General features: G+C 42.8%; 1 protein-coding gene across 1 annotated transcript in view; it reads right to left on the reverse strand.

Moving 5' to 3' along the window:
• LOC139422051 (MAP/microtubule affinity-regulating kinase 4-like) overlaps positions 1-27,636 on the reverse strand; it is a 53,096-nt gene that overhangs the window by 12,068 nt on the left and 13,392 nt on the right. The window contains exons 4-13 of the mRNA XM_071173191.1: positions 13,257-13,305; positions 11,205-11,270; positions 10,514-10,584; positions 8,619-8,675; positions 5,034-5,270; positions 4,411-4,530; positions 3,052-3,151; positions 2,679-2,788; positions 2,225-2,408; positions 1,688-1,899 (exon numbers count right to left, since the gene is read on the reverse strand). Coding sequence (XP_071029292.1) covers positions 1,688-1,899; positions 2,225-2,408; positions 2,679-2,788; positions 3,052-3,151; positions 4,411-4,530; positions 5,034-5,270; positions 8,619-8,675; positions 10,514-10,584; positions 11,205-11,270; positions 13,257-13,305 — 1,206 coding nt within the window. The remainder of the gene's footprint in view (positions 1-1,687; positions 1,900-2,224; positions 2,409-2,678; positions 2,789-3,051; positions 3,152-4,410; positions 4,531-5,033; positions 5,271-8,618; positions 8,676-10,513; positions 10,585-11,204; positions 11,271-13,256; positions 13,306-27,636) is intronic.

Consider the following 27,636-nt stretch of genomic DNA (forward strand, 5'->3'; position numbering starts at 1 on the left):
TTTTTAAAATATCATTTTGATATCATGGATGGTCAGTCCTTGCTTCCATAGCTCTAGTCTATGAATTTGAGAGTGGTTTCATTTCTCCAGGTCCATCCATCAGCTTTTTACAAAAATGCAGGCAGGGTGACCGCTTTGTTATCGTTTCAATTAAGGATTCTAGTTTTAAATGCCACGATGTCATACTCATTTCGGCTTCTCATCTAGTAAGATTTCGGTGCATACTATTGAGAAAGAGAATTGTCTTTTCCGACCCATGTGTGTGTGACAACAGCTGATAATCAAACAAGGGGGTGCACTGCACAAAAATGAATGAACCCAATTGCGCATTAGATGGCGCCTTCTCAGTATGCGTGCGTCTTGTATGTTGACATATATTGCTTACTGCATACATTCTAACTAAACATTATGTTCTAAATTGTATGTAGTAAGATTAGTACACAGAATGTAGTTTTAGTAAATAGTAGGTGAGACATATTTTAGGCACGGCCTATGTACTAGAAAACATTATACATAAACCTATGTGTACTAACAGGAGTCGTATAGCTAGCGACCATTTTCTAACCTAGAGTGCATCTGAAACAGCACCCTATTCCTTGTATAGTAATGCACTACTTAGGGCAGTGATCACCAACCACACTTTGCCTTCCTATTATTTGTTTTGCACTGTGGACAGTGTGCACTTGATTCAACAGTTTGAACCATTTAATGTGTCTGACAGTAGAACTCCGCCTATCCGGCAGGCCCAGAGAGCAAATCAAGAGCATCTATAGGCTTACCGCTGGCCAATTAGATATCTCAGATCACCGTGTCTGCACAGCCTCGAGCGCACAGCAAAGTTGATACTGTGAGATTTCAAATCTTTTAAAACCATGACTAGAGAGAGACTCTGTTTTTAAGAGTAAGTTCATGTTTAAGTTGTTATTCAACACTGTCAACACTTCGGTCAAAACTTTTCTAAGCCATAGGATGCGTGTTCTCTCTACTTCCACTCACGTTACAACAAGCACTACAGCTGCAATGATTGAGTATAGCAAAGTGTTCCGATAAGCTTGCCTTGTTATTATTAGCGGCTTGTGTCTTTTTCAATACCAACGAATATTTCACTTTCTTTGGTCATAGGAGTAACAACATGAATGTGTACATGAGGCAGAAATAATGCAGTGCGACTTGAGTTTCATCATCTGCTGGAAAAATGTGTTTCCTTTTCTAACAGGAGGGAGGAAGAGCGGAGGCTTTTTAAAGTCATGTTTAAATTAAATCTGAGAGGTAGAGCTCGGCTTGCATTTTGACTCAGAAAGTGATCTTGACTCAGAAAAGGCTGGTGAGCACTGACTTATAGGGAACAGGGGGCCATTTCAAACGCAGAGCTTGAAACATACATCTTTGCTAGGCCGCATCCTAAATGGCACCCTATTCTCTGTATAGTAATGCACTACTTAGGAAATAGCACAGGAGATTGGTGGAACCTTAATTGGGGAGGACGGGCTCGTGGTAATGGCTGGAGCGGGATGAGTGGAATGGTGGATGCCATTCAATTTGCGCCGTTCCGGACATTATTATGAGCCGTCCTCCCCTCAGCAGCCTCCACTGGGGAATAGGGTTCCATTTCAAATGCAGCCCTTTTAACCCCCCCCCCCCCCCCCCCCCATTCCCAACCCACCATTCCTACCTCACTGTTTCTCACTGTGGTGGCCGTCATCTCCTTGCGGCGGTCGGGGATCTCTGACTTGTTGGGATTATTAGCACTGCTGACCATGGGGCTGGAGGGGGGCAGAGAGCGACTGCCCATCACACTGCAGCTGGCCTTACGTGGTGGCATGCGCCCCTCCCGCAGCTCCCGGTCACCCGTGCTGGTGGGGCTCCGCTTGGGGTGCATGACGGGCATGGAAGGCCCGCCTGAGGGGCAACCACACATGTTAACACTGTCACACAGACACAGAGACATATACATACACACGTGCACACACAGGCACGCACACATATACACTCGTGTGTACACAGGCACGGACAAAGACACATATGCGCATGCACGCACACACCCATACACACACTTAGTCAGTGGCCAGGACAGGAGCTGAGTATATGGGGCAGATATGAGACCAGGTGAGGAAAGGTAGAGTACAGTGAAATCTACACTAGAAGGGTTAGGGTTAGAGTAGACGAGAGGATACAGTAGAAGGTACAGTGAAATATACAGTAGAATGCACAGTAGAACTCTCACAGAAGTCACTGTGCCGCCGCTGCCTGTGATAGGTGGAGGTGCTGCGCTGGGTCTTGCTATGCGAGGAAGAGGAGGAAGAGGAGCCTGCAGTGGCCGAGGAGTGTTTGTTGGTCCCATTGGTGATGGGGCTGGGCCGGATCCGTGCCAAGGACAGGGTACTGGCCAAACGAGACTCGCTGCCATCCTGTTACCAAGAAAACCACCTCCTTTTAGCCTGCTGCATGGACTGAATATGGAGCCACCAAGAGCATTGTGGCATTCTGTGTACCGGTATGCTGTTTTTCATCAAATTCACATAATATGGCTATATAAATATCAAAATATCTATTTTGTTAAACACAATCTTACCTAATTCAAGCATACATACTGATTACTAGGGCTTGCTGTGTATTTCTGTATAATAGATCATTGATATCTTGTGCTGCCATCTGGTGGCCAGTCCCAGACATCTCACCTCGTTCTTGAGGCCCAGCAGTAGATAAGTGGCGGTAACCTCATTGTACTTCTGGTTGAGCAGAGCGTCCTTGATCTCCTCTGGAGTGAAGCCCATCCCCACCATCACCTCTGAGGACCACAAATGAGGGGAGATGAGGAAAAGGAAGGCAGACATTTTGGAAATAATTTTAAGCTAATGTTCCTGCTGAATTTCAGGAACAGATTTCAACTAGGACTTAAAGATACATATATCTGAAATGTGTTTCATGAAAATGTCAAATCGGCATGAAATGAACTGTCTAAAGATGAGAGCCAAAATGAAAGAGTAACACATTGCCCTTAGAGCCAAAATGGTGGATGGCAACCCAGTGGCCTGAACATAGCTAGCTCACCTATGCGACTAGTGTCACTGTAGTCCTCGACAGGCTCTATATGGGGCTTCAGGGAATCCTCATCATACCCTGCGTTTATCCACTTGTCCTTCATGACTTGCTGTGGCATCACAACAAGATTCAATGTTAGAAAGTAAAGTTGGAAATTGTGTGTGCATGTGTGATTGTGATTGTGTGTGTGATTGTGTGTGTGTGTGTGTGTGTGTGTGTGTGTGTGTGTGTGTGTGTGTGTGTGTGTGTGTGTGTGTGTGTGTGTGTGTGTGTGTGTGTGTCAGTGGAGGCTCCTCAGAGGAGGAAGGGGAGGAACATCCTAGAAATCCTAAAAATAGAAAATTGGTTTTAGATAAAACTATATTTAAATATATTCACGTCACCAAATAACTGATTAAAACACTGTTTTGCAATGAAGGTCTACAGTAGCCTCAACAACACCCTCTAGGTTAGCACCCTTGTGTAGCTAGAGGATACTATTTTCCGTCCTCCTCTGGGTACATTAACATCAATACAATGGTTCTCACCCCCTTCCATAGACTTACAAGGTAATTATGATGACTTCTGGAGAACGTCCTCCAACCTATCATAAGGATGAATCTAGTACTGAAAGCATAAGCTACAGCTAGCTAGCAATGTAGTGTATGAAGTGTGGTAAGTAGTTGACTCAAAGAGAGAGAAAGACAACACTTGAACAGTTTTGAACAAATGAATTTCTTCAAAGTATAAGGAGGAGCAAAGAGAGAGAGGTAGCTATACTTTTTCATGTTTTTTCTTATTATTATTTTACCTGTCACACAGAATGTTTTGCAACTGTTTGGACTGATTAAGCCCCAGATCAGTTGGATGCAGGCAAGAGTGTGCAAGATGGTATTAAATGTGTCACTGTCTGTCACCTTGATTACTCCAATTTGATTTGATTTGGTGTGGAAAATTGTATTTGATGTGTGTGTGTGTGTGTGTGTGTGTGTGTGTGTGTGTGTGTGTGTGTGTGTGTGTGTGTGTGTGTGTGTGTGTGTGTGTGTGTGTGTGTGTGTGTGTGTGTGTGTGTGCGTGCGTGTGTGTGTGTGTGTGTGTGTTGGGGTGTTGGGGATGTAGGTGATATTCATGTTATGGTGGTTTGGTGCTTTATTACATTTTGGGCTATTAGTGTGTGACATATACTGCTGTTATTATTCCCTTTTTACACTACTGAGACAAGCCAAACCGAGCTGTACTGGGATGGCATGGTTACGAATCCATTATAATTGCTGAATCTACGTAGCAAAGGTCAATGTGAAAAGAAAATATCCAAGCCAGATCAGTACGGTTTGGGATGGTCTTATAGTGTGAATCAGGCATTGGTGTTGGGGGGTTGGTCCTCCTCACATCTAGGGTGCAGCGCTTGGTAGGGTTGAGCACCAGGAACCGGCGTAAGATCCCCTCGCAGTCGGTGGACATGTAGAAGGGCACGCGATACTTCCCCCTCAGGACGCGCTCACGAAGCTCCTATAGGATGCAATGGAGAGGAGAGGTCAAGGTAAAGGTCAGAGGTTAAGGGTTAGTGTCGGTGGACATGTAGAAAGGCACAAGCAACTTTCCCCTCAGGATGTGCTCACGCAGCTCCTGTGGGCAGTGACAAACACACATGTTTTTAAGAACACGACGAACACACACTAAACCTACACTGTCAAACACAGATCAAAAACACATTGCAAGCACACACCAAACATGTGTTGTCAAGCACACCAAATACATATGAAAACAGAAATTGTCAAACACACATCAAACACAACAGGCCAACCCAGACACATACCAACACAGACATATAGTACAGTAGAAATAAGACACTCATTGGACACTAAATGTACTCTGCACAACGCTATAACCTAGGAAGCATTCAGATTACCAGCCACACAGACACACTGCTCCCACCTCTCCCCACACACGCGTATACAGCGTACAGAGCATGTCTCCCAGACGCCAGACGTCTACCTCTAACAAACACACACCTTGAGGTTCTGCCCGTCGAAGGGCAGCGATCCTGACACCAGCGTGTACAGTATGACCCCCAGGCTCCAGACATCCACCTCGGGCCCGTCGTATTTCTTCCCCTGGAACAGTTCCGGGGCGGCGTAGGGTGGAGAGCCACAGAACGTGTCCAGCTTGTTGCCCAGTGTGAACTCGTTGCTGAAGCCGAAGTCGGCAATTTTGATGTTGGCGTTGGCGTCCAGCAGGAGATTCTCGGCCTGGAGAAGGGACGGGGGGAGGATAGGGAGAGGGTAGGGTAAGGGTAGGAAGAGAAGGAGGGAGGGGTGGAAGAAGGCATGGAGGAAAGGGATGAAGGGAGGAGATGGAGGGGGAGAAAGAGAGCATGTCATATTGGATTTTAGGCTATAGGATATACACTGCTCAAAAAAATAAAGGGAACACTAAAATAACACATCCTAGATCTGAATGAATGAAATATTCTTATTAAATACTTTTTTCTTTACATAGTTGAATGTGCTGACAACAAAATCACACACAAATTATCAATGGAAATCAAATGTATAAACCCATGGAGGTCTGGATTTGGAGTCACACTCAAAATGAAAGTGGAAAACCACACTACAGGCTGATCCAACTTTGATGTAATGTCCTTAAAACAAGTCAAAATGAGGCTCAGTAGTGTGTGTGGCCTCCACGTGCCTGCATGACCTCCCTACAACGCCTGGGCATGCTCCTGATGAGGTGGCGGATGGTCTCCTGAGGGATCTCCTCCCAGACCTGGACTAAAGCATCCGCCAACTCCTGGACAGTCTGTGGTACAACGTGGCGTTGGTGGATGGAGCGAGACGTGATGTCCCAGATGTGCTCAATTGGATTCAGGTCTGGGGAACGGGCGGGCCAGTCCATAGCATCAATGCCTTCCTCTTGCAGGAACTGCTGACACACTCTAGCCACATGAGGTCTAGCATTGTCTTGCATTAGGAGGAACCCAGGGCCAACCGCACCAGCATATGGTCTCACAAGGGGTCTGAGGATCTCATCTCGGTACGTAATGGCAGTCAGGCTACCTCTGGCGAGCACATGGAGGGCTGTGCGGCCCCCCAAAGAAATGCCACCCCACACCATGACTGACCCACCGCCAAACCGGTCATGCTGGAGGATGTTGCAGGCAGCAGAACGTTCTCCACGGCGTCTCCAGACTGTCACGTCTGTCACATGTGCTCAGTGCGAACCTGCTTTCATCTGTGAAGAGCACAGGGCGCCAGTGGCAAATTTGCCAATCTTGGTGTTCTCTGGCAAATGCCAAATGTCCTGCACGGTGTTGGGCAGTAAGCACAACCCCCACCTGTGGATGTCGGGCCCTCATACCACCCTCATGGAGTCTGTTTCTGACCGTTTGAGCAGACACATGCACATTTGTGGCCTGCTAGAGGTCATTTTGCAGGGCTCTGGTAGTGCTCCTCCTGCTCCTCCTTGGCGGAGGTAGCGGTCCTGCAGCTGGGTTGTTTCCCTCCTACGGCCTCCTCCACGTCTCCTGATGTACTGGCCTGTCTCCTGGTAGCGCCTCCATGCTCTGGACACTACGCTGACAGACACAGCAAACCTTCTTGCCACAGCTCGCATTGATGTGCCATCCTGGATGAGCTGCACCTGAGCCTCTTGTGCGGTTTGTAGACTCCGTCTCATGCTACCACTAGAGTGAAAGCACCGCCAGCATTCAAAAGTGACCAAAACATCAGCCAGGAAGCATAGGAACTGAGAAGTGGTCTGTGGTCACCACCTGCAGAACCACTCCTTTATTGGGGGTGTCTTGCTAATTGCCTATAATTTCCACCTGTTGTCTATTCCATTTGCACAACAGCATGTGAAATTTATTGTCAATCAGTCTTGCTTCCTAAGTAGACAGTTTGATTTCACAGAAGTGTGTTTGACTTGGAGTTACATTGTGTTGTTTAAGTGTTCCCTTTATTTTTTTGAGCAGTGTATTATAGATAAGTTCACCGGAAACACTGGGAGAAGAAGTAACTCACATTCCGTCTGTCTGTGTTCATGTTCAAGGATGTAAATATCCAATAATAATCACAATACCTGTAAAACTTCAATTAATAGCCTGGGCGTTTATTTGCTTAAATCACTGAACACAACAGTCGCTTAGTAGAGACACACTTCTAGTTGAGCCAGGTGTATATTTCCTTATTGCGAAAAGCTTTTCCTCATTTGCATAGTTATTTGTTTAACACTCACTTCCCTCATTTTAATAAATGTCTTAATTTGCTGCACTCATGTGTTATTGTTTACACACACACATTTATTTTGTCTTAGTATGCCTCTATTAAAACCTTTTTTTTAATTCATTGACAATTATTCCCCTCTTTGACTGCATTTTTGGCAGTTTTAACTTTCACCATTAGATATGTGTTTGTCCCACCTAGCTATTTTAAGATGAATGCACTAACTGTGAGTAGCTCTGGATAAGAGTGTCTGCTAAATGTGACCCGTTTCAGGAAACTATGCGTATATCGCAAGTCACGACTTCACAGGAGAGCCATTTTAACGTTTATTTTTATCAAAATGTGTTTTTTGGTAGAAATGCCTTCTGGAACATGTTAACTTTCATGTGCCTTGATAACAAACTTGTATGCCATCTGTAAATACAAATAAAATTGTTACATTACGAGCCTTATTGGTTAAGCCATGCCACAGAAAAAGTCAGAAACCTTCCCACTAGTAATGATTGGCTGAGATAATGAGCAGGCTGGACATGCCGAGAGAGGAGTTCCGATTGGTCTGCCATATAAAAGGCTTGTGTCTATTTAGCTGGTCAGTCTGTGTTGGTAATCCTGTCGAACGTGGCTTTAAAAAATGTTATTGTGTAATGGAGCTGCATAAGTGTTGCTCTCCACTTTCAAGTTTTGAAATCAGTGGAATTAGAGTATGATAGCTAAAGAAATGGAGAAAACCCTTGCCTCTGGATTACATCTTCAAACTAAGGGCAACCGTGGCATGGTATCCATGACAGGGAGACGCGTCCATCATGTATGATGATGTATACAGGTAGGATAGTCTAGCGTCAGCTAGCTACATTTTCAGATATTACACATTTCTAATTTTGACAGAAAGTGGTTTCATTTCAAGTTATTGTGTACTGTTAACGTTAGCTTGGCACTATGTTCATTGTTGTTTAACTAGCTAACATTAACTGGCTGGCTCGTTGGCTAACGTTACGTGATGTGTGTGATCTTACACGTTGTTAACCTAGCTAGGTTCATTGTTTACCTAGCTAGCTAGCTACATGTCTTAAGGCCGGTGTCAGTAAACGTCTTCAAAAAAGCGTAATGAAATTGTTGCCAGCAGAACTGGTTAGGATATTTCCATGTTATCCAGAGGTAAACAAATAATCAACCAGAGAGTCAAGTGTGCGCTCTGAACGCACCGAGAGCTAAACAAGATGGGTGGGGCTAAAGCTTAAGAGGGTGTAAATGGTGCTGAATGGGTATAGACAAAAAATAGCTCTTCACTAGATACCAAAACATTCAAAGGCCATTGTCTCAAAAGTGAGTTTACAAGCTTTTCAATCAAGCTCTATTGAATGTCCTCATTCTTACCTTCAAGTCTCGGTGGACAATGTTCTTCATGTGGCAGTAGTGGACAGCAGACACGATCTGGAGGACAGAGAGACAGGTTAGTAGACAGACGGACTGACAGACAAACAGACAAATAGACAGACAACCTGACACAAAGACATACAGTTGAAGTCGGAAGTTTACATACACTTAGGTTCTACTCATTAAAACTCGTTTTTCAACCACTCCACAAATGTCTTGTTAACGAACAATATTTTTGGCAAGTTGATTAAGACATCTACTTTGTGCACGACACAAGTCATTTTCCAACAATTGTTTACAGACAGATCATTTCACTTAGAATTCACTGTATCACAATTCCAGTGGGTCAGAAGTTCACATACACTAAGTTGACTGTGCCTTTAAACAGCTTGGAAAATTCCAGAAAATGAAGTCATGGCTTTAGAAGCTTCTGATAGGCTAATTGACATCATTTGAGTCAATTTGAGTCAATTGGATTTGTACCTGTGGATCTATTTCAAGGCCTACCTTCAAACTCAGTGCCTCTTTGCTGGGAAAAATGGCAAAATCAAAAGAAATCTGCCAAGACCTCAGAAAAAAAATTGTAGTCTGGTTCATCCTTGGGAGCAATTTCCAAACGCCTCAAGGTACCACATTCATCTGTACAAACAATAGTACGCAAGTATAAATCACCATGGGACCATGCAGCCGTCATACCGCTCAGGAAGAAGAAGCGTTCTTTCTCCTAGTGATGGACGTACTTTTGTGCGAAAAGTGCAAATTAATCCCAGAACAACAGCAAAGGACCTTGTGAAGATTCTGGAGGAAACAGGTACAAAAGTATCTATATAAAGAGTAAAACGAGTCCTATATCCACATAACCTGAAAGGCCACTCAGCAAGGAAGAAGCCACTGCATCATGAGGAAGTAAAATTATGTGGATATATTGAAGCAACATCTCAAGACATCAGTTAAAGCTTGGTCGCAAATGGGTCTTCCAAATGGACAATGACCCCAAGCATATTTCCAAAGTTGTGGCAAAATGGCATAAGGACAACAAAGTCAAGGTATTGGGGTGGCCATCACAAAGCCCTGACCTCAATCCTATAGAAAATTTGTGGGCAGAACTGAAAAGCGTGTGCGAGCAAGGAGGCCTACAAACCTGACTCAGTTACACCAGCTCTGTCTGGAGGAATGGGCCAAAATTTACCCAACTTATTGCGGGAAGCTCGTGGAAGGCTACCCGAAATGTTTGACCCAATTTAAACAATTTAAAGTCAATGCTACCAAATACTATTTGATTGTATGTAAACTTCTGACCCACTGGGAATGTGATGAAAGAAATAAAAGCTGAAATACATAATTCTCTCTGATATTATTCTGACATTTCACATTCTTAAAAGAAGGTGGCGATCCTAACTGACCTAAGGCAGGGAATTTTTACTATGATTAAATGTCAGGAAATGTGGAAAAACTGAGTTTAAATGTATTTGGCTAAGGTGTACGTAAACTTCCGACTTCAACTGTACACAGACAGACAGACAGACAGACAGACAGACAGACAGACAGGCAGGCAGGCAGGCAGGCAGGCAGGCAGGCAGGCAGGCAGGCAGGCAGGCAGGCAGGCAGGCAGGCAGGCAGGCAGGCAGGTAGGCAGGCAGGCAGGCAGGTAGGTAGGTAGGCAGGTAGGTAGGTAGGTAGGTAGGTTAGCAGGCAGCCAGTCAGCTAGCAAGCCAAATGGAAAAGAAAGACAGAAAGACAAACAGAGCGGCAGACAAGACAGAGATGTACAGACAGACACAGATAGAAAGTTTAGCGGCCAGCCAGACAGTCAACTAGACAAAGACAGATAGACAGACAGACAGATAGGCAGTATAGACGGCATACAGGTGTGTGAGGCACAGTGGTCGACATACCTGCCGAAATTTGGCTCTGGCTTCAATCTCCTTCATTCTCCCATGAGATACGAGGTAGTCAAACACTTCACCTGAAAAAAAGAAGAGTGGTCAACATGATGATGAAGGAGATATGTGACAAAATATGTTTCAATGCATTATAATGTACACTCAATCTTGCTTAAACACTTTCCTGGCTCCATATTCTACTCGTACTGTACTCGTATTGTACTCCATATTTTATTCTTAGAATATTCTGTATTTCCAACCATCATTAACAGTTATTAAACTAATATGTTTCCAGTAGCTAATATCAAAGGCCTAACAGTAATGTTGTCATGACAGAGACTGTGGGGCTGTGGCCTGCTGCCTCCTATATTCTATCCTAATGACATTTCATGCTGGTAGAAATATTTTCCCTGGCCACTAAAACCCCAGTCCTAAGCTATAAGCCTATTACCACACTCCCCCCTACATGTATCATATAATTTCATAGAACACCAAAGGTAAAATATGCAACATTATGTTATGATTACATACACATACAGTAGGAGTACGTAATGTACAACCGTTGCATTAGGTTGTGATTTTGAGTAATCTCCATTGGTTTATTTATACTTTTCCCCCTGTTAATCAAACACAAGCTAATCAGCCATTACGGAGAGACAGTAGCTAAGTCTATTGAAACAGACAGGAAGGCAGATGCACCCACCTCCACTGGCATACTCCATGATTAGATAAAGGGTCTTATCCGTCTCAATCACTTCGAACAGCTGCACTGTAGTAGGCAAAAATAAAATCAGATTAAAAAGAATAAATTAATTAAATCCCCTTTCATTAAAAAACACAAATCTCTGTCTCGGCCTGCTAAATACAGTGGTGCATGACGCCGGTCTTGTCTAATGACATTTATTTTTTTTCATCTTTAGAAAATCCTGTTCCCTACCCCCCTTGCCAACCCAACCCTGGGCCCTCTATCCCCAAGCCTGGGCCTACTGTAGCTAGCTACTGTATGTGCAAGTAGTGTAGTGTATCAGTCTATTAAACACAGTGAGAGGCTTAGACAAAAGCCTGCCATCTGGGTAGATGAGACAGGAATGGACCATTTAGACTACACATGTTATTACACTGAGTATACAAACATTAAGATCACCTGCTCTTTCCATGACATAAACTGACCAGCTGAATCCAGATGAAAGCTATGATCACTTATTGATGTGATTTGTTAAATCCACGACAATCAGTGTAAATGAAGGGGAGGAGACAGGTTAAAGTAGGATGTTTAAGCCTTGAGACAATTAAGACATGGATTGTGAATGTGTGCCATTCAGAGGGTGAATGGGCAAGACAAAATATTTAAGTGCCTTTGAACGGGGTATGGTAGCAGGTGCCAGGAGCAAAAACTGCAACATATCAACATAAACAAACACACACATGCAAACACACTCACACGCAAGAACACACGTACGTACGTACGCACACACAAACACACACATACTTACATACAGTGTATTCAGAAAGTATTCAGGCCCATTGACTTTTTTCACATTTTGTTACATTACAGCCTTATTCTAAAATTGATGAAAGTGTTTGCTTTCCTAATCAATCTACAAACAATACCCCATAATGACAAAGCAAAAACAGGTTTTTAGAAATGTTTGCAAATTTATAAAATAAAAAAAACAGAAATATCACATTTACATAAGTATTCAGACCATTTACTCAGTACTTTGTTGAAGCACCTTCAGCAGCGATTACAGCCTCGAGTCTTCTTGGGTATATCATGTGCCTTTAACTGATGAGTGGCTTCTGTCTGGCCACTCTACCGTAAAGGTCTGATTGGTGGAGTGCTGCAGAGATGGTTGTCCTTCTGGAAGGTTCTCCCATCTCAACAGAGCATCTCTGGGGCTCTGTCAGAGTGACCATTGGGTTTTTATTTTTTATTTTTATTTTACCTTTATTTAACTAGGCAAGTCAGTTAAGAATAAATTCTTATTTTCAATGACGGCCTAGGAACAGTGGGTTAACTGCCTGTTCAGGGGCAGAACGACAGATTTGTACCTTGTCAGCTCAGGGATTTGAACTTGCAACCTTTCGGTTACTAGTCCAACGCTCTAATCACTAGATTATCCCCTTGATCAAGGCCCTTCTCCCCCGATTGCTCAGTTTGGCCAGGCGGCCAGCTCTAGGAAGAATCTTGGTGGTTCCATTTAAGAATGATGGAGGCCACTGTGTTCTTGGGGACCTTCAATGCTGCAGAAATGTTTTGGTACCCTTCCCCAGATCTGTGCCTCGACACAAACCTGTCTCTGAGCTCTATGGACAATTCCTTTGACCTCATGGCTATGTGTTTGCTCTGACATGCACTGTCAACTGTGGGATCTTTATATAGACAGGTGTGTGCCTTTCCAAATCATGTCCAATCAAATTAATTTAACACAGGTGGACTCCAATCAAGTTGGAGAAACATCTCAAGGATGATCAATGGAAACAGGATCTACCTGAGCTCCATTTCGAGTCTCATAGCAAAAGGTCTGAATACTTATGAAAATAAGGTACTTCTGTTTGTGATTTTTAATACATTTGCAAAAATGTCTCAAAACCCATTTTTGCTTTGTCATCATGGGGTATTGTGTGTAGATTGACAAATTAATTGAATCAATTTTAGAATAAGGCTGTAACATCACAAAATGTGGAAAAAGTCAAGGGGTCTGAATACTTTCCGAATGCACTGTATAACAGATTCTTAAATGTAGGCCCTTACCTATGTTTGGATGATTTAAACCTTTCATTATCCGAACCTCTCGAAAGAGCTGTGAAACGTAGAAGGAAGTGTGTTAGAAGTGAATAGAATACAAATAATATATTAATATGGGGTCTTGAACTGATAGTAGATGTTATAGCAATGTGTACAATTTGTTTTTTCAACATTTGCTGTAGGTCTACACTTTGTCATAAAGCAGAAGATTAAATTTGAACCATTCGTCTGGCTCATAATAACCTTAAGGCCCCTTAACATAAAGACCATCGTTCCAAATCAGCAGCAACTCCCCCACTTCATCTAGTCAGAATCAGAAAGAAGATAGCATGATAAGCTTTTCTATCCTCTTTCTTCAATCCTTCTCCTCTTTCTATATGTCTCTCTCTCCCGGTTTCCTCCTTCTTCATTCAATCCCTTATTTTCTCAGGTTTTTCCTCTGGCAATGCCCAACGTCACTGTTGCCATAGCAACCCTGCTTCTCCAGCTGTGCCAGAGGGAATCACGGGATACGCCGATGTGTCTCGTCGTCGTTGTCAAGAAATCCCAGAATTCCACTGACCAAACACGCCCTAGCCCAATCGCTACCACAATCTCCCATCTGACCTACTGTCACTGATATACTACTAACAAACAGTATATAGGGTGAATTTACGGATACATTTGATTTGGTCAGTTGTATACCCATCTTGTGAGACTGCATAGCAGGCCAGGTTATGCTAATATGGGCTCTTTCATGTTTTCTGTGTTGAGGATTTTCTCTAGACCACGGGTATGTAAAGTAACCTGCTATCATCGCTGGCCAATTGTAGAGCGCTCTTCCCTGTCCCTACCCAATCCCGGCCCTCTTTTGGCAATCTAGGCCCAATCCAATAGATAGCAAGTGTTTTCTCTGACAATGGCCCAATCACATTGTTTGGTCTCATGCAGCCACCCAATCAGTGTCCTCTCTCGCACAGCCGCCCAATCGAAGATAAGCGAGAGAATTGAGGAGGATTTATGAATGAAGGCATAGGCCTGCATATGATCACAGATCCTGGAAAGACATGCCATCCAGGCAAGAACATTGTAACTCAAGGGAAAGACATAGTAGCCATGAATTAGAACCTAGACAGTGGCAAGACGAAATATCATCAATTTGAATGATCCTATACTGTATGTCCTCAAAGAGATAAAATGTACAACAGATCAAAACGAAAGGGAATAGGTCCAAATGTTATAAGATAGTAGGAGTCATAATTTAAAGCCTTATAGATTATATGTATAACATAATACATTCCTCACCATATGTAGAGTGAAGCTACATTTATTTTTTAATTTTTTTTAATTTTACTCATTATAGCATTTTGCATTTGAGATCAAATTATGAGGAGACAGTACATTATGCCACTTTTTATTTGAGGGTATTTTCATATCGGTTTTACCATTGAGCCACGAAAAGCACTTTATGTATCTACACAGCAAACCGGGGAACATTCCCAGAACATTTCCTAAGATTCTCATTAAGTTCTAGTTTTTATCATTAGGATGATAAAATCCCATTCAAAGAATGTTTTCGCTAACAATTATTACTTTTATTCATGTTTTTAATGAAATATTCTTGGAATGTTCTCCTAACATTCACTAAAATGTTGATCAGATGTTACCACAGAACATTCACAACCTCTTGGATCTCCCCATCCCGGATCCGGTATTAATGTTGTCTTTAGGTTAACAGGGAAAATAATAACACAATGTTCCGGTAATGTTCTTTAAACATACTGCCGCAACAAAATGCGGGAGCAATATAAGTTGTTACAGGAACATTCTGCTACTGTTGATGGATATGTTATTCAAACACCCATAAAAACCAGCAGGGATTATTCCTACAACAGTCTCATAAAGTTATAGTGTGACATTATAACATGATGGTTCTAATAAAGTTCCCTGAACATACTTCTGCAATAAAATGTTGGATTTGTTAAAAAAAACAATATTCAGCTAATGGTGATGGAGACATTACTAATAACACCAATAACAACAAACATGAAAAAATCCAGTAAATTTGTGTAATTATGTTGATGTAACATTATATGAAGTTCAAATGTAACTTCAATCTTCTTTTTTTATGCTATCTGAATTGATAGTTACAGTCTTGTCCCATTACTGCAACTCCTATATGGATTTGGGCAAATGTCGAGAACCATGCGTCCTCTGAAACACAATCCTGCCAAGCCGCGCTGCTTCTTGACACACTGTTCGCTTAACCCGGAAGCCAGCTGCACCAATGTGTCGGAGGACACACCGTACAACTGGCGACCGAAGTCAGCGTGCATGTGCCCAGCCCGCCACAAGGAGTCGCTAGAGTGCGATGGGACAAGGACATCCAGGCTGGCCAAACCCTCCGATGCTGGGCCAAATGTGCATAGCCTCATGAGTCCCCAGGTCACGGCTGGCTGCGACACAGCCTGGGATTGAACCTGGGTCTGTAGTGACGCCTCACGCCCTGCGATGCAGTGCCTTAGACCTCTGTGCCACTCGGGAGGCCCTCACTTCAATCTTCTGACCATTATATTTTATTAGGGCATTGTCCAAACATAGCTATAGCTTTTTAAGAAATTTAGATAGATTTTAGGTACATGTGCCTCACCCTAATCATTTGGTCTATTTTCCCATTTTAATTTTGCCTACTGCTCTGACTTGGTGGTGCACATGTAGCCTATAACCTGTTTTAGAGAAATTAAATCATTGAATATTGTAAGAGCTTTCATTGTCTGCTTACATGCCCCCTTTATTTATCCTACAGTTCTGACTTGTTGTACAGGGAGAACACTGTAAAAATGGCCCTTGTTCTGAATTCTGTCGATGTACATTTCAAAAGTGCTGAACAAATAGTTATATTGACTACGTCCATCCTAGCTCGATTAATTAATCGAAATTACTGCTTGCCTCTTATCCACTTGTCGTCCCCTTTTGCCATAGTTTGTACATTTCAATTGGCAGGGAGAGAACCTCTGTAGAACAAAGGGAGTCCTCCCGCCAATACTCCAACATCAACTGATTGGGGAATGAAACAATATGTATCTTTGTCCAAACGGTTGGAGTGGTTGAAGAACAATTATGTCAGATCAGTTGTGTTTTGGGATCCCATGAAGGACAGTATAAGAACATAACTGTATCTCTGAATGTGTATATTTCCCAGTGATCAGATTCACATCCAAATGTTGGGGAGCTGATATGATTAAACATGAAACTATTTGTGAGAAGATGTAATGTGATGTTAGCCTTCTAAATGAGATAATTGTTTTTTATATGAAGTCTTAGCCAAGTCATTGGCCACACCCACATGAGCACAGATGTTACGTCGGGTCATGGAACGCCCCCCTTTTCCCAAAGTGCATAAAACCCACTTCTGACAAAATGTACATTAGACCAGAGAGCCAGGCACTGTAGCTACATGTTGGAATGGTTGGCAATTTAAATATAGACCAGACAGCGTGAAGCGGTGGCTACATGGCTGAGAAATGGTTTAAAGACTACAATACCAGGAAATGGTAAGAACCTCAAACTCTCGAGTGAAGAAGACTACACAGGAACATTCAGTCTGTTTAAATACGGTTAGCCTAGGAAACTCGAACCGAAGTATCTATTCTAGTAACCTCGACCAAGAACCACCGGGTGGCACTTCAAAAAAATCCATTCTAAAATAACATTTCCCTATCCAACGACCATAGAATGTCTGGAAGATACATTCTAACAGACAAAACCACAGACTTTCTTTCTAATTACACCCTAGACGGACCGGCAATATCAACAGAGAGACAACAAAGGCATACAATTGTAAATATATACAGTGGTTCCTCCATTAAAAGTTGTGAGCTTGCACCGCGGGACTTAGAGCTACCCAGCGTCACGACTTCATTGCTCCAGACCACCACAAGGGGAAGTTAGAGCACTCATTATGCATTTGGGTCCCAAGGTTTTTATATGACCAAACATATTGAGTGGTTTCAATGACGATATTTGACGCGAGTCACCCGTCCTTGGGCGAAGCTGGCTGACAAAATGTACAATTGAGAGGAATATGTTAGTTAATGTAGAGAAAAAGGTTTGTGCATATTTGTCATAAAGTTAATTTACGAAAATTGCTATTTAGCAAGTTATCTGACTAGCTAACATTAGCCAGCTAGCTAGTGTTGGGAGAATGAATTTGTAATTCGTGTTGTTTAATGTTTTAGGGACTCCTGAGAAAACCAGCAAACCAGGCTGTCGTCTTGTGAAACAGTGGATGTAAAGAATCTAGCTAGCTAAAGCATTTACTGCAAATTGAATGCACAATTGTGTAAGCTTGCCTTGCAACATAGCTAATTATTTACTTGCTTATTGTGTAGTGGAGGATAAAAATAACTACATGCCTATGGATGTGTAGCTAGCTACAGTATGTAGCTGATCTGTGTATGGACCCTAAAACGTTTGGTATGAATATTAGTTCAGAACTATGAACCTCAGCTATCATAGTTGTCTTTTAACAACTTTGTATTTTATTTCACCTTTATTTAACCAGGTAGGCTAGTTGAGAACAAGTTCTCATTTGCAACTGCGACCTGGCCAAGATAAGGCATAGCAGTGTGAACAGACAACACAGAGTTACACATGGAGTAAACAATTAACAAGTCAATAACACAGTAGAAAAAATGGGAGTCTATATATACATTGTGTGCAAAAGGCATGAGAAGGTAGGCAAATAATTACAATTATGCAGATTAACACTGGAGTGATAAATGATCAGATGGTTATGTACAGGTAGAGATATTGGTGTGCAAAAGAGCAGAAAAATAAATAAATAAAAATAGTATGGGGATGAGGTAGGTGAAAATGGGTGGGCTATTTACCAGTAGACTATGTACAGCTGCAGCGATCGGTTAGCTGCTCAGATAGAAGATGCTTGAAGTTGGTGAGGGAGATAAAAGTCTCCAACTTCAGCGATTTTTGCAATTCGTTCCAGTCACAGGCAGCAGAGAACTGGAACGAAAGGCGGCCAAATGAGGTGTTGGCTTTAGGGATGATCAGTGAGATACACCTGCTGGAGCGCGTGCTACGGATGGGTGTTGCCATCGTAACCAGTGAACTGAGATAAGGCGGAGCTTTACCTAGCATGGACTTGTAGATGACCTGGAGCCAGTGGGTCTGGCGACGAATATGTAGCGAGGGCCAGCCGACTAGACTACAAGTTGCAGTGGTGGGTGGTATAAGGTGCTTTAGTGACAAAACGGATGGCACTGTGATAAACTGCATCCAGTTTGCTGAGTAGAGTGTTGGAAGCAATTTTGTAGATGACATCGCCGAAGTCGAGGATCGGTAGGATAGTCAGTTTTACTAGGGTAAGTTTGGCGGCGTGAGTGAAGGAGGCTTTGTTGCGGAATAGAAAGCCGACTCTTGATTTGATTTTCGATTGGAGATGTTTGATATGGGTCTGGAAGGAGAGTTTAGAGTCTAGCCAGACACCTAGGTACTTATAGATGTCCACATATTCAAGGTCGGAACCATCCAGGGTGGTGATGCTGGTCAGGCGTGCGGGTGCAGGCAGCGAACGGTTGAAAAGCATGCATTTGGTTTTACTAGCGTTTAAGAGCAGTTGGAGGCCACGGAAGGAGTGCTGTATGGCATTGAAGCTCGTTTGGAGGTTAGATAGCACAGTGTCCAAGGACGGCCCGGAAGTATATAGAATGGTGTCGTCTGCGTAGAGGTGGATCAGGGAATCGCCCGCAGCATGAGAAACATCATTGATATATACAGAGAAAAGAGTCGGCCCGAGAATTGAACCCTGTGGCACCCCCATAGAGACTGCCAGAGGACCGGACAGCATGCCCTCCGATTTGACACACTGAACTCTGTCTGCAAAGTAATTGGTGAACCAGGCAAGGCAGTCATCCGAAAAACCGAGGCTACTGAGTCTGCCGATAAGAATACGGTGATTGACAGAGTCGAAAGCCTTGGCAAGGTCTATGAAGACGGCTGCACAGTACTGTCTTTTATCGATGGCGGTTATGATATCGTTTAGTACCTTGAGCGTGGCTGAGGTACACCCGTGACCGGCTCGGAAACCAGATTGCACAGCGGAGAAGGTACGGTGGGATTCGAGATGGTCAGTGACCTGTTTGTTGACTTGGCTTTCGAAGACCTTAGATAGGCAGGGCAGGATGGATATAGGTCTGTAACAGTTTGGGTCCAGGGTGTCGCCCCCTTTGAAGAGGGGGATGACTGCGGCAGCTTTCCAATCCTTGGGGATCTCAGACGATATGAAAGAGAGGTTGAACAGGCTGGTAATAGGGGTTGCGACAATGGCGGCGGATAGTTTCAGGAATAGAGGGTCCAGATTGTCAAGCCCAGCTGATTTGTACGGGTCCAGGTTTTGCAGTTCTTTCAGAACATCTGCTATCTGGATTTGGGTAAAGGAGAACCTGGAGAGGCTTGGGCGAGTAGCTGCGGGGGGGGGGGGGGAGCTGTTGGCCGAGGTTGGAGTAGCCAGGCGGAAGGCATGGCCAGCCGTTGAGAAATGCTTGTTGAAGTTTTCGATAATCATGGATTTATCGGTGGTGACCGTGTTACCTAGCCTCAGTGCAGTGGGCAGCTGGGAGGAGGTGCTCTTGTTCTCCATGGACTTCACAGTGTCCCAGAACTTTTTGGAGTTGGAGCTACAGGATGCAAACTTCTGCCTGAAGGAGTTGGCTTTAGCTTTCCTGACTGACTGTGTGTATTGGTTCCTGACTTCCCTGAACAGTTGCATATCGCGGGGACTATTCGATGTTAGTGCAGTCCGCCACAGGATGTTTTTGTGCTGGTCGAGGGCAGTCAGGTCTGGAGTGAACCAGGGGCTATATCTGTTCTTAGTTCTGCATTTTTTGAACAGAGCATGCTTATCTAAAATGGTGAGGAAGTTACTTTTAAAGAAAGACCAGGCATCCTCAACTGACGGGATGAGGTCAATGTCCTTCCAGGATACCCGGGCCAGGTCGATTAGAAAGGCCTGCTCACAGAAGTGTTTTAGGGAGCGTTTGACAGTGATGAGGGGTGGTCGTTTGACTGCGGCTCCGTAGCGGATACAGGCAATGAGGCAGTGATCGCTGAGATCCTGGTTGAAGACAGCGGAGGTGTAAGTCTGAATGGCATTAATGAAGCCTATGTGTAACCGGTGTGAAATAGCTAGCTAGTTATCGGGGTGCGCTCTAATAGCGTTTCAATCGTTGACGTCACTCGCTCTGAGACCTTGAAGTAGTTGTTCCCCTTGCTCTGCAAAAGCTGTGGCTTTTGTGGAGCGATGGGTAATGATACTTCAAGGGTGGCTGTTGTCGATGTGTGCCTTAGGGATTTGTTTTTAGTTTTTCTCTGAATGGAAACACCATAATATTAATCTAATTAATTAAGCCAAATTACTTCAAATCAATCCCATATACTATGTTATTACAAAAAAGGTTTTAAATTCTCTGGTAATGGCAATATGGAATACTATCAAATGCTTCTCAAAGATGCACCAGAGGGGTGGTCAAACTAGCAATAACTTGTAGTAACAGAAGAAATGGCTGAGAATTAAATGACATGCCACAGAATGCTGCAGCAGCACGCAGCGTGTGATGCAGTATGACGCAACTTTTAAAGGAGGAACCACGGTACATTGCAATTATTTTCAAATGAGCGGCCGTCCATGTGAAAAGTATTAACATTTCTATGATCATAGTTTTCAGCTGTGTGTACGATAGTGAAGTCCTTTGTCTTTTCTCCCGCTCTTTATTACATGCCCCTGCCTTTTCAATTTGTGTAACAAGCCATCATATCGGTTTAGTCCACTAGGGACTTTTCATTGCAGTATGTAGTAATCAATGTGTAACTTATTCTGTTTGTGTTTATGTAATTCTGTGTGATTATTTAGTTAATTAGTAAATAAATAATTAAGCCAATTTGTATATCGCTGATCCAAGGACATTGCGACATTCAGAATTAGACTGATAGAAGATAAAAATTAATGAATGACTGAATGATGACTGAAATGTATGAGATATTTATATCTTTAGAGTTTATTTGGAAATCGGTAACTCATTAAACAAACTTTTTCCGTGGTGCTCCAAGATTGTTGATGATTTAATTGTTACATGAGTAATTTAATCATCATAATAATTAAACATAGTTATCGATTTGTTAAAACAATCATCATCACATTAATGATAGCCAAGACACGACACATTGAAATTACAGAGTCATTTCTACATAGTCTCATTAAGGCCCTATAAAATACATTTTCTTGGTTTGCTTTTTCCAGGTTTTAGAGTTTTCCTTCTTTACATCTACCAGAAGGAGGTTATCATTAGCATCACTAATGGCTGCACAAAGTGGTAGACATATAAGTGCAAACTGCACATCACACACACAGACAGGAGCAATCCCGTACATTGCCTCTTCAGAGAGTTGCAGGAAATACAAATCACTGATGCATTCTGTTCATGTCTTATATTTTTTATTTTATTTAACTAGGCAAGTAATTTACAATGATGGAATACCGGGGAAAAGTGGGTAAACTGCCTTCTTTAGGGGCAGAACGACAGATTCCTACGTTGTCAGCTCAGGGATTCGATCCAGCAACCTTTCGCTTACTGGCCCAACACTCTAACACCTAGGCTACCTGCCGTCCCCGATATACTTGGGCATTATAATTAATGCTTTGAATTGTTTGGGCTAGAAACCATACATTTTCAATGTAGCCCAGTAATGGAAAAGGACATTGGAAACAACGATACAGTGAAGCCTATACACTTCAGTGTCCTGCCTGCCTACAAACTGTTTATATGTATTTGCAGTTTGTTTTGGCAGGGTTTTGGATCATGTCTTGTCCAATAGTAACTGAATAGTGAATAATGTCGTCATTTTGGAGTAACGTTTTTTGTCAGTGAGAATAGAAGAGGTTTCGGACACTTCTACATTCATGTGGATGCTGCCATGAATAGGAAGAATTGTGAATGGGTTATGAATAAGGATGGGTGAGAATTTTTACAAAGGCACAAAGACCATACCACCCCAAAAAATGCTTATTATTGGTAATGGTGAGAGGTTATCATATTTTGGTGTAGCCTCTGAAACGTACTCATCACTATTCATGATCCATTCATGTTGTTTCTTTAACATGATGATATCATCAGGATCAATTGAGAAGTATTCAGTAACATCTTCTCTCCTCACTTAGAAATACAATTACTCCAGATATCATTCACAATTTAGACATGACCTAAAACACAGCCAAAACAAACTTCATATACACTGCTCAAAAAAATATAAGGGAACACTAAAATAACACATCCTAGATCTGAATGAATTAAATATTCTTATTAAATACTTTTTTCTTTACATAGTTGAATGTGCTGACAACAAAATCACACAAAAATTATCAATGGAAAACAAATGTATCAACCCATGGAGGTCTGGATTTGGAGTCACACTCAAAATTAAAGTGGAAAACCACACTACAGGCTGATCCAACTTTGATGTAATGTCCTTAAAACAAGTCAAAATGAGGCTCAGTAGTGTGTGTGGCCTCCACGTGCCTGTATGACCTCCCTACAACGCCTGGGCATGCTCCTGATGAGGTGGCGGATGGTCTCCTGAGGGATCTCCTCCCAGACCTGGACTAAAGCATCCGCCAACTCCTGGACAGTCTGTGGTGCAACGTGGCGTTGGTGGATGGAGCGAGACATGATGTCCCAGATGTGCTCAATTGGATTCAGGTCTGGGGAACGGGAGGGCCTGTCCATAGCATCAATGCCTTCCTCTTGCAGGAACTGCTGACACACTCCAGCCACATGAGGTCTAGCATTGTCTTGCATTAGGAGGAACCCAGGGCCAACCGCACCAGCATATGGTCTCACAATGGGTCTGAGGATCTCATCTCGGTACCTAGTGGCAGTCAGGCAACCTCTGGCGAGCACATGGAGTGCTGTGTGGCCCCCCAAAGAAATGCCACCCCACACCATGACTGACCCACCGCCAAACCGGTCATGCTGGAGGATGTTGCAGGCAGCAGAACGTTCTCCACGGCTTCTCCAGACTTTGTCACGTCTGTCACGTGCTCAGTGTGAACCTGCTTTCATCTGTGAAGAGCACAGGGCGTCAGTGGTGAATTTGCCAATCTTGGTGTTCTCTGGCAAATGCCAAACGTCCTGCACGGTATTGGGCTGTAAGCACAACCCCCACCTGTCGATGTCGGGCCCTCATACCACCCTCATGGAGTCTGTTTCTGACCGTTTGAGCAGACACATGCACATTTGTGGCCTGCTGGAGGTCATTTTGCAGGGCTCTGGCAGTGCTCCTCCTTGCACAAAGGCGGAGGTAGCGGTCCTGCTGCTGGTTGTTTCCCTCCTAAGGCCTCCTCCACGTCTCCTGATGAGCCACTTGTGTGGGTTGAAGACTCTGTCTCATGCTACCACTAGAGTGAAAGCACCGCCAGCATTCAAAAGTGACGAAAACATCAGCCAGGAAGCATAGGAACTGAGAAGTGGTCTGTGGTCACCACCTGCAGTACCACTCCTTTATTGGGGGTGTCTTGCTAATTGCCTATAATTTCCACCTGTTGTCTATTCCATTTGCACAACAGCATGTGAAATGTATTGTCAATCAGTGTTGCTTCCTAAGTGGACAGTTTGATTTCACAGAAGTGTGATTGACTTGGAGTTACATTGTGTTGTTTAAGTGTTCCCTTTATTTTTATGAGCAGTGTACTTCCAATGAGTTTGCAGAGTCACAAGCTTTACGCAGTCATTGTGTGAAATGGATATGGGACCAAACATGGGGCCAAATATTCAACTATAATACACTATAATGGAAAACTGTATGTAATACAGTAATTTTTGGTATTATCAACATCCACATATTCTGAAACTTTTTACTGCAACATACTGTAAATTGTGACCGAGTGGCTCGATTCGGTCTCATGAATTTTGAATGGTGTTTTGTATATTGGATAAAAGTAGAGGCTCAGAGCTACAAAATTGTATTTTCATCTCAAATCCAAAATACTGGAGTATAGAGACAAAATAATAAAAAATTGCTTCACTGCCTAAATACATACAGTATGGTGAGGACTGTATGCCATTTAGAAAAATATTTTTTATCCAAAGTGACATACAGTCATGCGTGCAGACATTTCAGTATGGGTGGCCCCAGCAGGAATCAAACTCACTATGATGACACTAGGAGCTCATAGAGACTCAAATCCTGATCCTGACTCATGTCTATGTCATTAATCCACATACTTACTGTATGAGATGGTCCCATAGTCAAGCAAAATCATGATGTGAAGCTGAACGTAACAGACGTTCAGTCCAGCACTATCTTCCCCACATACTGTACATACACACAGCACCATTATGAACAATTACTTCATCCTTGATTGGCTCTTTCCGGTCTGTTCACTTCATGCCCCCCGGCATGTGTGACGCCACAGAGCCAGGAGGGGGGGGGGGGAGAGGGAGAGAGAGAGAGAGAGAGAGAGAGAGAGAGAGAGAGAGAGAGAGAGAGAGAGAGAGAGAGAGAGAGAGAGAGAGAGAGAGAGAGAGAGAGAGAGAGAGAGAGAGAGAGAGAGAGAGAGAGAGAGAGAGAGAGCATGCTAATTTCAAAAAAAAAATTCAACTTAAATATCTTATTTACATAAGTATTCAGACCCTTTTCTATGAGACTTGAAATTTATCTCAGGTGCATCTTGTTTCCCCAAAAATTATAAATGTGCAAACATTTCTACAAACCAGTTTTTGCTTTGTCATTATGGGGTATTGTGTGTAGATTGATGAGGGGGAAAAACGATTTAATCCATTTTACAATATGGCTGTTAGCTAACAAAATGTGGAAAAAGTCAAGGGGTCTGAATACTTTCCGAATGCACTGTATATGTATTTATGTCAATGCGTTTTCTGTTTTTCTCTTTACTCTGAGTAGTGCACGTTTGTGTTGCATGTTAAATGCTGCCTTGTCGTGAGTGACCTGTGAAATATTGAACTAATGTAAGTTCAAATTCAGCATTGTAAGTGAGGTAGTTGGATGATCAAGAGACTTGCATGTGATGAGTCCAGGGTTTTTCCTGCATAGAGAATTCTTAGACGTGCTGACTGCAACTACTGCCTCGCCGAGTTACCACCTACCCCCTTTTTTTGGTCCAAGGCTCTGATCCAATATCTATATACCAAAATGAGGCAATATCGCCTTTCAAATACTTAATTATAACACAGAAATGGATAACCCCTCCACAGTTTTCTTGATCTTAGCCTATCTAGTAATTTTAGAATCACCCAAGTTTGGTAGCCTATGCTGTTGGATGAACTTTATGGTCATGGTTGTTCATGTGGTGGTTACAATGCCACAAGAGCAAACATGTTTGGTACAGGCATAGACATCATTTTTAGATGCAAATCTGATTATATACATTGTTTGATTATTAAAATATACAGTGCCTTGCGAAAGTATTCGGCCCCCTTGAACTTTGCGACCTTTTGCCACATTTCAGGCTTCAAACATAAAGATATAAAACTGTATTTTTTTGTGAAGAATCAACAACAAATGGGACACAATCATGAAGTGGAACGACATTTATTGGATATTTCAAACTTTTTTAACAAATCAAAAACTGAAAAATTGGGCGTGCAAAATTATTCAGCCCCCTTAAGTTAATACTTTGTAGCGCCACCTTTTGCTGCGATTACAGCTGTAAGTCGCTTGGGGTATGTCTCTATCAGTTTGGCACATCGAGAGACTGAAATGTTTTCCCATTCCTCCTTGCAAAACAGCTCGAGCTCAGTGAGGTTGGATGGAGAGCATTTGTGAACAGCAGTTTTCAGTTCTTTCCACAGATTCTCGATTGGATTCAGGTCTGGACTTTGGCTTGGCCATTCTAACACCTGGATATGTTTATTTTTGAACCATTCCATTGTAGATTTTGCTTTATGTTTTGGATCATTGTCTTGTTGGAAGACAAATCTCCGTCCCAGTCTCATGTCTTTTGCATTCTCCATCAGGTTTTCTTCCAGAATGGTCCTGTATTTGGCTCCATCCATCTTCCCATCAATTTTAACCATCTTCCCTGTCCCTGCTGAAGAAAAGCAGGCCCAAACCATGATGCTGCCACCACCATGTTTGACAGTGGGGATGGTGTGTTCAGCTGTGTTGCTTTTACGCCAAACATAACGTTTTGCATTGTTGCCCAAAAGTTCAATTTTGGTTTCATCTGACCAGAGCACCTTCTTCCACATGTTTGGTGTGTCTCCCAGGTGGCTTGTGGCAAACTTTAAACAACACTTTTTATGGATATCTTTAAGAAATGGCTTTCTTCTTGCCACTCTTCCATAAAGGACAAATTTGTGCAATATACGACTGATTGTTGTCCTATGGACAGAGTCTCCCACCTCAGCTGTAGATCTCTGCAGTTCATCCAGAGTGATCATGGGCCTCTTGGCTGCATCTCTGATCAGTCTTCTCCTTGTATGAGCTGAAAGTTTAGAGGGACGGCCAGGTCTTGGTAGATTTGCAGTGGTCTGATACTCCTTCCATTTCAATATTATCGCTTGCACAGTGCTCCTTGGGATGTTTAAAGCTTGGGAAATCTTTTTGTATCCAAATCCGGCTTTAAACTTCTTCACAACAGTATCTCGGACCTGCCTGGTGTGTTCCTTGTTCTTCATGATGCTCTCTGCGCTTTTAACGGACCTTTGAGACTATCACAGTGCAGGTGCATTTATACGGAGACTTTATTACACACAAGTGAATTGTATTTATCATCATTAGTCATATAGGTCAACATTGGATCATTCAGAGATCCTCACTGAACTTCTGGAGAGAGTTTGCTGCACTGAAAGTAAAGGGGCTGAATAATTTTGCACGCCCAATTTTTCACTTTTTGATTTGTTAAAAAAGTTAGAAATATCCAATAAATGTCGTTCCACTTCATGATTGTGTCCCACTTGTTGTTGATTCTTCACAAAAAAATACAGTTTTATATCTTTATGTTTGAAGCCTGAAATGTGGCAAAAGGTCGCAAAGTTCAAGGGGGCCGAATACTTTCGCAAGGCACTGTAAGCCTTAAATTTACTTTAAAGTTGCGTTTATCTTTCGGTGTGCTAGTATGGACATTGGAACATAGCCCAATAGTCAATGGACCCTGATTGTCAGTCATTTTGCAAATATCCCCTTAAAGTCATGCACAGCAAACACTGAGCGTCGATTGTGGGGCTTCCATTTATGCACAGGAACAACTAGCCTGTTTGTCCATCAATCGGAATCTACCCTTAACTTGCTAATGAACATCAAAGTACCTCACAGTTACACACCTCAGCATTCCCAAAGATACACTTACAACGCCAACTACAAAACATAATGGCTG

This window comes from Oncorhynchus clarkii, chromosome 12, assembly GCF_045791955.1.
Source record: "Oncorhynchus clarkii lewisi isolate Uvic-CL-2024 chromosome 12, UVic_Ocla_1.0, whole genome shotgun sequence".
Taxonomy (NCBI): domain Eukaryota; kingdom Metazoa; phylum Chordata; class Actinopteri; order Salmoniformes; family Salmonidae; genus Oncorhynchus; species Oncorhynchus clarkii.